We start from the raw sequence: 16,140 nt of genomic DNA on the forward strand, positions 1-16,140 counted from the left end.
CATATAACTCCATCATATAAAGGCCATGTTCTAATAAAACACATAGGCTATTTGTACTTTAAAGACAATCAGAATTGCATTCTTTTGAGGTAGGCTATGAAGGAAGTCTTGTATTTTACTAGGTATCTTTTGTTTAAGGCTATACCTACACTTTTAGAGTGGAGGTATAGTTTACATAGACTAATTTACAGCCATTCCACTTCCTAATGAGTGCTTCTGCTTTTGATATTTTGAGAACATTTTGCCAATAATACTTATGAATTTTACTAAGGAACATTTTGCATGCTTCAACAATAAATGGAGTTTTCTCATTTGTCATGGAGATATTTACATTATTGTTGAGGCTAATGTGCTAATTTAGCTTCATCTGTCATTACTTGTTCACTTCACTTTGCCCACGCAGAAAGGACAGCAACAAGTATCCTTTACCAGGAAGGAAGAGTGAGTGCTATAGCAATAAAAGAGTCTCACCGACATCTCTTCAAGGACCCTCACCTAATACATCAGCGGCGGCATGGCAGGGGCCTCGCCGCCACCTCAAAGGGACCACCGTGGAGAAAATAAACTTGGCCGCCTCTCTCCTGGGGCCAGCTGCAGAGAGCGAGAGAGGAAGAGAGCTAGAGAAAGGGAGGGAGGGGTCTGCATTAGAGCAAGGCCGGGATTCCCATACTTGCTAATTGTTTTGTTGGACCGCTGCCCAAACCGTGATGTGAAAAAGGTCCACAGACTGAGGGGAGGAAAGAAATCACACTGTGTTCCAGCTGATCCCATCATGTTTTCCAACTGCCCTCATGGTTCCTGTAGATCACTTGCTTTATATTGTCATTTTGTTTTTTTGCAAGGGTGATGTGGCTATTGCATTATAATAGTGTGAAGGCTACAATCAATAGTTTATACTGTTCATTCTAACATCTCTATCTCTCTCTTTCTCTGTCTATACATACATATTGGACAGACTTATGAGCCAATGGAGGGACATATACAGCTGATTTATGATGTTTTTTTCATTACTATCCCAAAACTCTCCCCAGGCCACACATCTGTCTGTGCATGAAGTGACCTAAGACTGCCATCTTCTGGACAAAATAAAAGGTGTTTTTGGGGACATCTTTGGACCTGACAATCAAACTCCAGGCATCCATTTAACACCATTGAGAGTGTTACAGTAACTAACATGTCATTTAATACTGTGACATGTTACATATAATAGTCCCTGGTTTGAACATGTGACGTCGAAAATCCACTAAGCGATAGAAGAAACAAAAATGAAAATGACAATTATAGATGAAGTATATTTATTTATTTTGTGATTATACAGTCATGCTGATAATTGAAGAGCATGGTAAATATTCTTACTATAGCCTACTACTATATACTATTACATTGACTGAGTAGACTTTACAAAACACAGTAATCATTTAATTTATTTTCATTTATTTAATTTTGCTGGGTTGTTCCAAATTGTATTAGATTGGCATCACATTTTGAAAAGCAAAAATCCACTAAATGTGCTGTGATTGGTGTTATTATCAAAGATTGCATGCTCCTGTGGGAGGACCAAATGTAACTCATCACCGACATTCAGCTCTAGAGTAACAGCATTTGACAGGTACTCAAAATGGCCATTATACCTGCTTTGCAAATTCGACATCATTAATCTCCCGTTAAGAAATAGTTGCACTCCCATGTGGCCCTCTGCTGTATGACCACATATTGTAAATCTGAAATAGTACACTCCTTTCTGCGGCGCAGTGAAGAAGCCAGTGGTTGGACTATAGGCGGCACCATAATTGGTGAAGACCTTGCTGAACTTTAGGACTGTTGGAGTACTGTAAGGCCCTACACCTCCTGAGTCTGTCAAAGCAGCGTAAAATGCCACCTTTGCATTCTCTTTGATGAGACTATCCACTCTGCTCTCAGTAGTGTTCATCCTGTCCATTAGAGAGACCAGCTCAACTTCTTGAGCCGTGTTCTGAGCCTGCAAGTCATCCATCCTGCGTGTTAGGAGCTGCAGCTCACTGTCACCGACTGTCACTCTGGCTTCTATGGACAAGAGTTGAGCTGCCTGGTTTTCAAGATCAACCCTCAGCTCCATGTTTACTTTCTTTAGTTCTTCCACTTGCTTCTCACTGGCTCTCAGTCTCTCCTTCGTGGTAGTGTGATCTCTCTTCAGCTCCTCCAGGCTGGTTTTAGTTAGGAGGAGATCCAACTTCTGATCATCTGCCTGTATCTCTGTCTCCCTCAGCCTGGCTTCCATGTTCCTCAGCTCCACCTTCTGCTCCACCACCATGTCTCTCAGCATCCTCACCTCCGTCCAAATGTCAGGGCCGGTGTTGGTTTGGTCATGGGCCTCATCAGCGGTGGTATCAGGGTCCAGAGGTTGCTTTTTATCAGGCAGGAAATGGTGGAGTTTGGTCTCCCCTGCTTCACTTGCTCGCAGGGAGAGAACACATGAAACCAAGAGGCAGGGCAGCAAACCCAGCAAAGATAAACCTGCCCTCATTCTGCTGTCTCTTGATGCCCCTTCAGGGAAATATGGAGCTGTATGGGGCTTGGTTACCTTCTTTTTATAAGCAAAATACGTAGCTGTGTTTTTGCTCTCCAATCATAGAAGTAAAAGGTGGCACAAAGATAAGTTGACAAATGTGCAATAGCAGACCAGTCTACAAGGTCATGTGAGAAACCCCAGATGGTCCTTCACTGGGGAGGGTAGGTGTTGTGGTCGGGTTGTTAGGGATTTAGAACACTTTGAAGAATGTTTACAGCTAAAAAAAGAAATGCTTGTAAAATCCTTATTTATTGTTGTATTATTTTTGTAATGAATACATCATTTTTTATTAGAAGCATCTTTCTAAGTTCTTCTGCCAGTTTGGAGGGCTGCAAACAACTGGAAACACAATCTTGAGTGCAAAAATGAAAAGAAAGAGAGTCGCTGGGCTTCTATATAGCTCATGAAAGAACTAACCAAATGTTGAGTAAAAAATACTATTAAGCATTTTTTGTTGTGTCTTTTTCTATGAGTGAGAGAAGAGGAACGTTTTGCGGCCTCTTTTTGGTTTTCAAACTGTTCTGCCTCAGCATGAAGTAGGCTACAACCTTGTCTGCCTATTGATGTTAATGACATTACTGCCAGAAAGTATAACAGGACACAGAGAAGTACTAATGCCTTCTTTCTGTTATTGTGTATATCAATCAAGTATTATACAATTTAATACACTGTATAGTCCTTGGTTAAGAAGCTGCTGTATACTTTTATACATGTTATGGATAGCTTTGGCGTCTGTAGTGAGGTGGTGTTTACGTAAATGTTTGAAAAATGCGTGATTTGATGCATAATCCGTTTCTTTTATTTGCATAGTTTCTAGTTATAAAAAAATTCTACCAGCACCATTTGGGATTTCTCCCATGTCTCTCTTTATCTATCTGTGTGCCAGTTTGTATTGTTTAATTAGAGACGTTGCCAAGTTGTTGATCAGAAACACATGCTGCTGCTCTCATGATAAAGGTCAGCTTATCACTTTGCTCTGTGGAAAAAAACCAGACCCCAATCATCTCGGTTTTCTGTATGTAGAGAAGAATATCATTATTATTTCAAAATAACAGTAAACGTCTTTTAATGACCTGACATTATATGACCAGACATTTAGTGACACAGACATTTTTAGGTGTTTGGGGCGACTAGTTAAAAGAGATTAAAATAAATGCATGAATTTGACACAAGCTGACATCATCATCATCCTTTTTGGGCAATATTTTAATGCACAATGGATATGCAGCTTTACATAATTTAAGATGGCACAGAGATGTCCATCACAATGTACCTGCTAACAGTATCTATTTAAACCAGTAGATGGCAGCAGAGGATCCCACATAATGTTTGAAAAGTTGTGAAGGTAAAGAAAAGCAATATGGGCAAAAAATAGAGGGGAGTGAGAAGTGAGAAATAAAGATGCATTACATGAATCTTTGAGGATTTGGGACCATTGTAAAATGATGACAGCGAGTGGACACCCTGTAGCTGAGGTAAGGGTTGTGGAGGAGAGAGTAGAAAAATACAAAATTGTGTCAATGTTTTGGTGAAACAGGGCTGACTGTTGTGACCGGTCTGCCTCTTGTGCTTTTTGAACACTTGATATAGTCAGTGTTGGACGTCCATGTGTAGTTTTAAAGTATGTAAAACCACACACTCATCTTGCATTTAAAATAATTGCCAGATATACTAACATGACTGAGGTTAGGGAACAGCTGGTAGTGGTGTCAATTTGTATTAGATGGTATGGCAGCCTGGCACAGCAGCCACTAGAGCAGAGGAGATGCCAAAGATAGTGTTAGGCCTGTGCAGATCACCTACCCATGTTTATTGGCATGCTCACACACTGTGTGTGTGTGTGTGTGTGTGTGTGTGTGTGTGTGTGTGTGTGTGTGTGTGTGTGTGTGTGTGTGTGTGTGTGTGTGTGAGATTGTTGGCATCAGTTTGTGATTATTAAACGGAGTACAGCAGGTGTCTGCCATGAGACTTGTGGCCTTTACGTCAATGCTGGAGCAATCTATGGAGTAAACTAACCATCTTTTTCTCCTACATTCATTTTGTCGCAGAAAACTGACTTTTGTCTTAAAAGTATGCAGATCAGTTTGGATAAATCACAAAAAAACTAATATTTGTACATACTGTTGATTGTATAGAGCCATACAAGTAGGTTAGTTTTGTTTTTTTGTGTGTAATGATCTATGAAGCCATATATCATGGTTTGCATGTACCGATACTTTGAACCTTAATCTATTTGACTTAATATGTGTTTTCTCTGTTCTCTGTCAGTTTGACCTTTTGTCAGTTTATGGTTTACCATTGAGATGGCTAACAACAATGCCACACAGTGTGTATAGGCAAAGGAAACACACATTAATTTGTTAGAATAATAATTATGCCTTTTTATGTGGACAAAAGGCAAGAAAAATGTCCTGCATGTTTAAAGGATTATTTTAATATTGGGGGAAATAATAATGATGTCCTGAAGTCTCTGCTCGTTGCCTGGCAACCTCACAGTGACAACAAGTCTCCAGAAAGTCACTGCACAAGGCCAAGAAATAGTTCTGTACATAACTCATAAATGTGATGTTCTTGCATTTTTGCATTTTGGATGGATTAAAAAAAAAGCTAAATATAACGTGTTAATTAATGAGCTTTAGAAGTGTTGGTACCTTTGGACAGAGCCAGGCTAGCTGTTTACCTTTGATTCTAGTCTTCTCATCAAACTCTTTGCAAAAAAAACACACAGATTTGTATTTTATTTTGACGCTTTTTGTAGAAATATACTTAAAAGCTTTGCAACTTGTTTTTGTTTTAAACAACTGGTGATGCATTACAGTGTAAAAGTAATGCTACAGCCTGCCACTTATCATAGTCAGATCAAAGCTCAGAAAACATGACACTAGTACACATAGCTGTTAGGTAGACAAGTAGAACAGATGGATATCCATCACTGCTTGGGTGCTTTCAACCATTCTCCTCCTCCTGAACTATCATACAGCACGTAAGTGAAAAACAATACAGTTCACTGTGAAGTGTTTGTTTCTCGAGCCTTGAAGTGCAGTACTTGCTTGCACACACAGATTTATGTAGCCTGACGTACTTCAAATTCAGCAGACTGTGAAGGAATTTGACCTTAACACGGTGGCCGTCAGCCCAGGCTTTGGTGATTATGTTACAATAATTAGAATCACTAATATGGACTAACAAGCACCTAGAGGCCACTAATTCTACAAGGTAAAGGAGACAAGAAAACTATAACAAAAGGCTATTTTATTTGCATCTGTCCTTTAGTTAATTAGGTAGGCCTATTTATTTGAAATCTGGATCTGGAGGATAGATGGTCAACTTTACAACAACATGCTCGGTTGCCTGCACAGAGAAGCAGTCATTTTACTCAAAGCCTTTAACTTCTAATCTTATAAAATACAGTATTGTAATTGGATGGTTTAGGGCTTAGGGAGTGTTTATAGTCAAATGCAATTTGGGATCAAAGAGCATACAAAGGGCACGTGCACAAACACACACACACACACACACACACACAGGTTTGTGGCACTATCTTTGTGGGGACCCGTCATTGACATAATGCATTCCCTAGCCCCTTACCCTAACCTTAATCATCACAACTAAAGGCCTAACCTTAACCCTTACCCTAACCCTAACCCTAACCATAACCTAATTCTAACACTAATCATACAACCAAGTCTTGACCCACAAACAGCCCTTTAAAGTTGTGGGGTCCAGCATTTTGGCCCCACAAAGCTGCCGGGACCCCAGAAGTATAATGGACTCCCGGTTTTTGGACCCCACGAATATAGTTAAACAAGCGCACACACACACACATACACACACACACACACACACACACATACACACACACACACACACACACACACACACACACACACACACACACACACACACACACACACACACACACTGTAAGAACAGTGTTAGGAAAAGGAAGGGGCGCCTGACTAAATGATGTTTTCCCAGGTGGGCACAATTACCTGTGTGGTGTGTGTGTGTGAGTGTTCCTGTGGGTGCATGCACACAAGCCTCTGTATGTGTGTGTCTGTATGCTCATAAGAATGATCCACATGTTGTTTTTAGAAGATTCAGGTCTATTACAATTAGAAAGACATGAATCAAAGTCAGACTCCACTTACAGGTAGATAACTATCAGCTGAGCAGCGGAGAGTCAGACAGTGTCCTGATGCTTTTCTTATTATTACCACTTAGAATAATATCGTGCAGACAACTACGATACCTAAGCAGCGTCCCGGGTTTATTGAACAAGTGGCTATTCATTCGCGGTTAGAGCAGAGCAGAGCACTCACAAAGCCAGAGGGAGCAGGAGGATGATGGGTCACTGCATAGGGGAGCAGAACACAAGCTCTCACTGTTGAGTCACAGAGTTTATGAGAAGCCAAGGCTAATCCTTAGTGAGTCTGTGTGTGTATTTGGACAAAAAGCCAGTGCCAGTATATTTGTGTGTAGGCACATGGCGTGTGCAGGATTTCACTGAGGCAGTGATACAAACACCTGCTTTAGTGCTTATCAAATCGGTGAGTGTGTACGTGTGGCCTTGTGTGTGCCCATTTGAACTGGCAAACATGTGTCTCATTATAAGCTGAAATCACTCACAGGTGACTTTGTTTATTTGATCTCAATTAAGCCTCCGCCTCTTCCCACATGGAAATCTGACCAAGACTTAAAAAAATTCTTCTATTAATTCCAAACAGCGTTCCAAGGATTGTGGTGAAAATGCCAAAGAAGAAGAGGAAAAGAAACAGATTTGTCAAAACTGTGCCCGCCCTGATGGCTGTAACAACATGCCATTTTTATCCACTCCACCAAAACGGGAACAACTCAGAATACCAAGCACACATGGGCTCAATTATTATCCCAAGGAATTCCGCAAAAAGTAAAGTCGGCAATAAGGAAAATATTCCTCTAATCTGGGGTCTTCCTCAAGCTGGGTGTGAAGGAAATTTAGGGGTCCCCGTTTTAATTGGGTCCAGATTTGACCACCCTATTGAAACAGGGCCTGGACACTTTTTTTAGAGGGGTTATTTTGTTGAAAAAAACTGGACTATTTTGGTTGTACGTGAATAAATGTCAGATTTTTCTGAGGGGATTTCTGCAAAACCAGATCAAACTGCCCCAGTGTTATAGGAAGCAGATGGACAAGACCAAGGAACGAAAACAGTGAGTCCCACAAGAGAGAGGTTCACAGTGAATTACAGAAAGAGTTAGCATGACAGAAGAAAATGTGAATATGATAAAAAAAAGAAAAATTGCTCTCAAGTCTCAACCTTATCAATCTAAATGTGCGAATTCAAGAATTAAACAGTTTACTGGACAGTATGAGTATATTCTGATCACCTACTTTTTAATGAGTTTAACATGCAAGGCCACACTTTTAACACCATGAAAAACCACTCATCTCCACACACACACACACACACACACACACACACACACACACACACACACACACACACACACACACACACACACACACACACACACACACACACACACACACACACACACACACACACACACACACACACACACACACACACCTGTAGTTTGACAGATTTATCTGGTGAATGGAGAGACGCAACTCACAACAGCACTTTTCTTCCAATGACAGCTCTGAGAGGAAAAGTACAATACTGCAGTACACTTAGCAAGAGGAGGGTGAAAATTGAGTCACATGTGCAAAACTCAAACTACAGTCTGCACTACCAACAGTCACCTGAGCTAAACTGTTCACATCACCTGCAAAACTCATTCAAAGCAACACAACTCTTAACACACTTCTCAAAACAGGCTCGGTGCAGCCAAACACTATGAACAGTCCTCACTGAGATAACACACACTGACACTCAGAACACAAAGAGTAAAAACACTAGCATCAAACACCAATACAAAACATACAAACTTTCTCATCTTTACAGTTTGAACGATTTGAGTGACTTGACACTACTCAATAGTTTATTTAAGGAAAAGATATAGATTGTATAATATACCAATTTTTATGTAAGGTAAACAAGAAAAAATGAAAATCAGCAGTTTTCTTCAATATAGTATTTTGTCTCTAGTAATTTATGGAATTACTGGGGAAAAAAAACTAAAGGTACAGTACATACATAACACTAACAAAGAATAGTGTGACTAATCATGCCTCTCTCCAGCATCATGCGGCAAGTTTTCTTCATCACATTGGATGTCTGCATCATCTCTAAATACAAATGAATGTGGTGTTTCCATTGCTTTCACCTGCATTACTTTCTGAAAAACAGTAAGAATTCAGTTTTACTATTGTAAAGATATAGTGTTTTTCACTTCTTTTTTATAGCTGTGTATGTAACCTCAGACATCTTACCTGGACATGTTGGGATCTCTGCTCTTTTACCCGTTTCTCTCAAACAGTACAGTGTATAATTGTTTCATTCTTATTTGGTGTGTGAATACAAACAAAAGGCTTTCTGAGCTTCCTCTGTATAAATACCGTATATGTTCACTAACTAGTCTAAAACAAGACACCTGCTCAGGCTTTCAGCTAAAATTGCAATCAGCAGTGTTTGATAGGCACCAGACTGAAATCTATTCTGTTTTGAATCTGTGGTTAACAGTTTTGACAGCAGTGTGTTAGCATTTGAACAAAGTGCTGTAAATCTACAGTGTTGTGCACGTTGTGGTTAAAGCCATGGGATACGTGTGTAGAGTTTTGAAAACTGTGTTCAAGCAATGAAAAACAAACTAGAGTTTGGTCCACATGAACTGACAGACTGTAGTTAGAGTTTTGTGACTCCAGTTGTGCTCACTCACATCATGTATTTTTCCTTTGTAATAATATTTTATACTACTTTTATCCTATTCGCTTTCAGTCTTGGGTTTAGTAAATGTACGATCTTACTGGCATAATGGGTCACTAGTAACATTTGAGCATAGAAAGTTGTACTGTAACTAATCTGATCATATTTGCTTGTTCACACACTGTGATACAACAGCATCCAGTAGATGTGCCTTCCACACTGACAGCAGGCACTAAAGACACTAAATCACATTTTATAAATTGTCATAATATTCAGCACAAATCTCCTCTTTCCCAAGCTTTCTGATCAAGTCAAGTCAATTTCATTCATCAATTCGGGCCTGAGTACACCCGAAGAAATGGCATCCCATTAATATAAGATTTTAGTGGTTGAAACTAAAAAATATAACAATGACTCTCTTCCTGTAAGTGCTAACAAAAGCACACAATTACACATTTTACAGTAACTACTAAGTGAAGGCAATTATTAGAGTGCAACAAATGTTACACATGCTGGCTCATTTCATGTGCAAATGAAGTGATCCAATACCTGTGTGGATAATTGATGTGTTACTGTAGAGTGTAGGCGATAGAAAGCAGCACAGAGGGCATCAACTCAAACACTGAAGAGTATACATCAGAAATTACCTTGATTTTGCTCAAAACTCATTGGCTTTTCTAGTTCTACGGTATGTTTTTGTTACCCAACCAGACACAGTTCCAAAAGTTGAAACAGCTTAAATAAAACTCAGCCGAAAGGTCAAACACTAAAAGGGTTTTTCTGCTGTGGTTTCATGTCGATGCCTCACACAGCTTCCTGTCAGCTACATTTATAACTGTCCAGAGCAGAGCATCACCCACAGTCTTAGTTTTGACAAGATTCAATTAAAAAATTCAAATTCAGCGTCATCAGATATAATTTTGCTTCTTTGAAACACCAAAGGCCCAGTCACACCAGCATTCAAAACAACAAATTTGGCGGCAAAATAAATTAGTTTCTATGAAATTGCTTTGGTGAGTGATTCAATGGCAGGGGCAAAGTAAATCGATTGCGTGACTTTTTCATATCAATCCACTTTGGTGAACTTTGACAGTCAAATTTATGCATAGCACAGAAGAGTCAAAATTAAAGAAGCCATTGTAGCATGTTAGCTGTGTAGCACCGTTTATTTTACCTCCCCAAAAAAGGAATGGTTTGCAGACAGTAATGAGACAGGAGTCAATGGTACAAATATATCTTTTGAATAAACCGTGTGAGCTTATAGTGATTGAGCTAACAAACTTACTAGTTATAGATAGAAAGCCCCCCCCACCATGGTGAACTAGCACTAGCACGGCTACTAGCCGCTGACTCGCCAGCAGCAAATAGTCTTATGTGTACATGAGGGTTAGCAAGACAGAGGCACTTTTACTAGACCTCACAAGTTGAGTTTCATCAGCATGTTAACAGTACTCTGTCTGGAGGAAAAACACTTCACCCTCACTCTCCATCCCGTTCTCTCTAGATGCCATTTGTCCACCTTGGTACTCTGATGCCCTTCCGGAGAGCCGAGTATCAGCTTTCTTCCCCAGCGGCCCCCAGCTCCCTCCATCATGCATATTTAATGGACACACTCGTGCAGCGGACAAATGATTTTTATTTTTGACAGGGGAGGGCTGGCTCCAGTTACATAGGGATGAGGAGGGAGGGAGCGAGCACACACTTGAGTGTGCACAATGACGAATGCACACACACAAGACCAAGAAGGAAAGTCAAGAATGACCAAGCTATCCCCTAAGTGCTTGAAGACCATCTTTCCAAAAATGAATATAGACAGCCTTATTAGACCATCACACACACACACACACACACACACACACACACACACACACACACACACACACACACACACACACACACACACACACACACACACACACACACACACACACACACACACACACACACACACACACACACACACACACACACACACACACACACACACACACACACACACACACACACACACACACACACACACACACACACACACACACACACACACACACACACACACAAAAACTTATGATGGGCTGAAGTCCAGGATGATGAAAGAGGCAAGAAGCCCACCAAGGCCTTCATTAAACCAGGATTAGAGCCAGTCTAAACCATCCATTAATCTGGCTTAAAACCACTTTAATTCCAATCAAATCATAATTAAAAATCACACTGTGAGATACATACAGCAGTCTGCTGCTAATTGTGTTAAACTGCAGTCTAACCATGTGTGTGATTATTCTACCTGTGGTGTCTAATTACAAATAAAAGGCATATTCCCTTTAATTTGAGCTGAGATGAGTTAAGACTTGAGCTGGGATATATAGATATAGGGCAACACAGGAGGAAATTAAAAGAATAGGTCGACATTTTGGGAAATGCTTATTGGCTTTCTTTCCAAGAGCTAGATGAGAGATAAAATGCTGAATAGACAAGTCAGTTATGCAATATCACGTAGCCACATCCTCAATCGGACAGTATATTATGATGAATAAAAAGCAAAAGAACATGTCAGGAAAATTAGCTGAGGCGAAAACCACATTTCAACCCGCCCGGGTGTGTGTGTGTGTGTGTATGTGTGTGTGTGTGTGTGTGTGTGTGTGTGTGTGTGTGTGTTTGAGGGAGTGTGACAGGATGCTGTCCCAGACATGCTAGTGGCACTGCAGTTTACCACAAAGCAGATGAGACCAAATGGTATGAATCCTAAAAGATATGAGGGATAGACACATACCTAATATCAATGCCAGCATTCATGTTAAGTGTGTAGTCACGGTCATCAAATTAAACAAACATTGTTCTTGTGTTATTCCACTGCCAAACTAGTTTAAAGGACAGGGTGTCCGTTATTTTCTCTTTTTGTCTTATTGCCTTCAAATCAAATAATAAGAAAAAAAACAACAATGAAAACAACTTTGTACATTCTGACTTCCCTACCCTGTCTGTGCCACTCAGCCCTGAGCCCATTCTTTTTTACAGAGTCTCTAAATATGTTTGAAATATATAGTTACATTTTTTGAAGATTTATTTTAAGATGTGGATTAATACACATTTGGTGCTCTGAGTATTTACAGCAGCAGGACGGTGTTACATGAACATATCACCCAGTACAATGTTAAGGCTCATTCAGGTGTTTATTTTTTATTATTTCCTTTTTTTGGACCACTATGTAGATCTATGGCACACAGGCTTTGGCTGAACATATGATATTTGTCAGTAGGATCAATTCATTGTTGGTTTAGTTTTTTTCATTGGATTTGTTGGCAACATGAAAAACATAGACTCAGCTTCCCCTGCTGAGCCTCCCCTTATATTTCCAAAATGTTTGAGTAAATAAATGCTGAAATGTGAGCAGACTGCCCGGGTTTTACATATTATGAAATGATCATAGGTTGATATATCATGGCCAATTTGTAGACCTGTCCTCCAATCTGTATTTCTCTGTCCCAAACACCAACACTAAGCATTTTCTCTTTAAGTCTCTCTTCCTTATTAAATTATTACGGGTGGGTGGTTGATTTATTGCTTTTTGTTTACACATGAAGGACGCATACAAACAGATTTACCTTCGCTAGCCATTCCTCCCTAAATGTCGTGCCATCACGTGAAAGGATGTCATTTTTTTATTGTGTCTTTGGCTTGGAAACGTAATCGTTATCTGGCAACACTGCTTGTAGTACTAATCCTAAATTTTCCCATGAACACCAAGTCATAACGCGTCAGACAAATGCTGGCTACGTGCCTATAGCATGCGTGTTATTGATCACGTGCTATGCTGAAACGGAGAAGATGAACGGACCGGAGCCAAACAAACCAGAGGAGCTGAAATTAAAGTAAAGTTAGTAAGGAAAAAAAAAGAAAACATGGCTGGTAGAAAATCTGATTGGCTGGTAACTTTTGAAATCTACTAGCTGGGTTGGCTCCTGAAAAATAAGTTAATTTAAAGCCCTGGATATGAATACAAAAGTGGTACACACAGTAGTTTTCTTTGCATATTTGAAAACCCTCTGAACAACATTTTGTCTTGAGAGGATCAATCTGAAGTCCCTTTATAGAGGTGGAGGGGGTGTTGTTTTTTGTGATGCAGAAAAGCCAAATTGCCAACTGAAAGCAAAGTATGCACGTGTACATGAAATAATGTGACAAGCAGCAGCATCAAGAGGAAGTTTGGGATGTGGTTATTTTGTGAAATGGTGACACATGCAACTGAACCGGAGGCAAATTAAGGAAATTCTTAACAGGTGCAAAGAGATGGCTGAACCAGGCAACTTAAAATGCTGAATAGACAAGTCCGTTATGCAATATCACGTACCCACAGCCTCAATCGAACAGTATATTATTATGAATAAAAAGCAAAAGAACAACATGTCAGAAAATTTGCTGAGGCGAAAACCACATCCCCCCCACCCCACTCCTTTCACAATGAGTCATGTTGATGTTAAGATGTGAGACAAGAACTGGTTCTCTCAAGTCAAGTGTTTGTGACAGAACAAGTCCTCAACTCATTTTGTAAGGTAAGAAAATTAATTTTAAAATATGATATTTCAGTGATTTATTTTAAAGCTCAATGTTTGGCACATTTAACTAACAGAGGAAGCTTCTTATTATATTATTGGGCTTGGAAGTGGCCTGGATTGTTTTGCAGCATAATCCAGGGCTTGGATCACATTGTGAGTAACAAATGTGGTAATATTAACCAAGACTGACCATTTCAAGTTTTGATGCATTAAAAACAACACAATTGAAAATGTAAACAATGTTTTTTTTCATGTTTGAAAATGCATAATTAATGCCAAGATTAAAATTGAAATATGAATGCCACCATAAAGCTCATATTTATAGTAGAACTGAATGTGGAATTGCATTCATATTTTCTAATTGAATGTACGAAAGTCCTGAAACAGCATCGTGAACTTTTCACAATATAGTGTCATTTTTGATTTAACATATTTCTGTAATAGATTTGTACTCACGCCAAGCCATATGTTCTGTGAAGGCTTTCTTAAAGAGCTTACAATGTTGTGTAGACGCAGCAAACAAACAGCTAAGTGGCCTGTTTATTGAGGCTATCACTTCATTGGAATTTAAAGAAAGGAAGCGAATTGGCTGTGCTTTGTACAAATTCAACATAAAAGGACTGCTGTGAATGATAACCAGAGGTGGGAGGGGACAGGTGGTTGGGTTAGCATTGGGAGTCCATGGTCACCTCTTGACATTCGCTCATAACAAGTCTCCTTTTGATCTTCATTTACCTTTTATTTTTTTGCAGTTGTTTATTTGTTCTGTCCATAAATCTGCGATTTCATGCACAACTGCTTACCAGCATTATTATACACGTGGGTCTGTTTCCCTGTTGAATATACATTTCTTTTTCAAATAGTAATGTAGATGTTGTGTAAAACAAAATAAAATCCCCCGTCTTTAATGATTTATCAAAATGTCAACATGCATCCAGGTTGCAGTCCAAGTCCAGGCAGCTTCTTTTATTCATAACAATTACTGGATCTGCACATGGGGCGTCTATCCTTTAATGTTTCAGATGGAATCAGCTTTTTTTTTTGAATTGTGAGTTTAAATAGCCTCAAATAGCCTGGTGGATTCAAAAGGTAAGAGGGCTACTTATTCGCCTTCGCAGATTTTTGTAAAAAAATAAATAAAAAATAACTGGATGGCTCCCAAAATTCTACTTTGCCAAAGACAGATAGAGACAGTAAAGTACCCAACTTTTTAACAATACTTTGTTTTTATTGTACCTTGACAGCATTTGATCTACTCTGAAGACACAATATGATCTCCATTACTGCTGAAAAACTACATTTTGTTTTTTATTTGTCAATAGGTGAGTTTCTGTTTTTTTAAATTGACTTCTTCCTTTTAATTTCTTAAATCAAATCATATAAGTACAATTTAGTCAAATATTTTGGTTGCTTGCTCTCAAAACCATGACAAAGATGCATTCACTAACCCAATTAATGCTAAATAGTATAGAATGTATGTATGTGTTATTTGTTTCTGTATTTATTATTAGTTTATTTTATATTATTGTTTTAATGTATGCACCTTCAACCAAGACAAATTCCTAGTAAGTGCTACATACCTGCCAATAAATCTCTGATTCTGATTCTGACCAGAAGTGAAAGTCTCATTGTTTGTATCCAAAGAATATTCCTTTATTATTGATGTTTTGTTTTTTCAAATGTTCTTTCTTTGATCAATTTGACAAAGTTAATGTTGGACAATTTTGAAGGATGTTTTGTTGTAACTTCATGCTACAGCTCAAGGGGCTATCCTGATACGTAACACATTTTGTAAATTACAGCACTAAACGCAGCGCATTCATTGTACAATGTTGTTTGAAATATTCATGACCAATCTCTGGGCTGAACATTTTACTATATATTGCTGCTGTAGGTCTACTGAGTCTACCACTGCTTACAGGTTAGTAAGTTCTATTTATGTTTGATGCCAAAAAAAACACATGCACATTGAGAAGATTTTTAGATTTCTACAACCCAATCTAATAAAAAAGGACTTTTTGTTATTGAGTTTGGTGACACAACCTACAGCTATTGTGCTTTCATTTTTCATTACTAGAATGTGACAAAATTAGACTGGTCGGCGGGCCTTCCAATTGCTCTGGTAGACTTGAGGTCTACCACAGTGATAGTTGGGGAACAGTGTGTGATGATCACTGGAGCATTGCCAACGCTGAGGTGGTGTGTCGAGAGCTAAACTGTGGGACAG

The 16,140-nt window shown here is 39.1% G+C and overlaps 1 protein-coding gene and 1 long non-coding RNA gene across 2 annotated transcripts; one reads left to right on the forward strand and one right to left on the reverse strand.

Annotated features, from left to right (window-relative positions):
- Positions 1-1,311: 1,311 nt before the first annotated feature.
- On the reverse strand, positions 1,312-2,534 carry LOC120546939 (multimerin-2-like). Its single transcript, XM_039782209.1, has one exon. It carries the CDS (start codon positions 2,501-2,503, stop codon positions 1,478-1,480), a length of 1,026 nt encoding a protein of 341 aa, XP_039638143.1. The 5' UTR covers positions 2,504-2,534; the 3' UTR covers positions 1,312-1,477.
- Positions 2,535-13,823: 11,289 nt separating this feature from the next.
- LOC120546942 lies at positions 13,824-16,135 on the forward strand. The gene is made up of 4 exons (XR_005637003.1): positions 13,824-13,910; positions 15,158-15,235; positions 15,808-15,834; positions 15,991-16,135. It is a non-coding gene; the product is annotated as an uncharacterized LOC120546942 (long non-coding RNA).
- Positions 16,136-16,140: the final 5 nt, after the last annotated feature.

Source organism: Perca fluviatilis, chromosome 18 (genome assembly GCF_010015445.1).
Source record: "Perca fluviatilis chromosome 18, GENO_Pfluv_1.0, whole genome shotgun sequence".
In the NCBI taxonomy this organism is placed as follows: domain Eukaryota; kingdom Metazoa; phylum Chordata; class Actinopteri; order Perciformes; family Percidae; genus Perca; species Perca fluviatilis.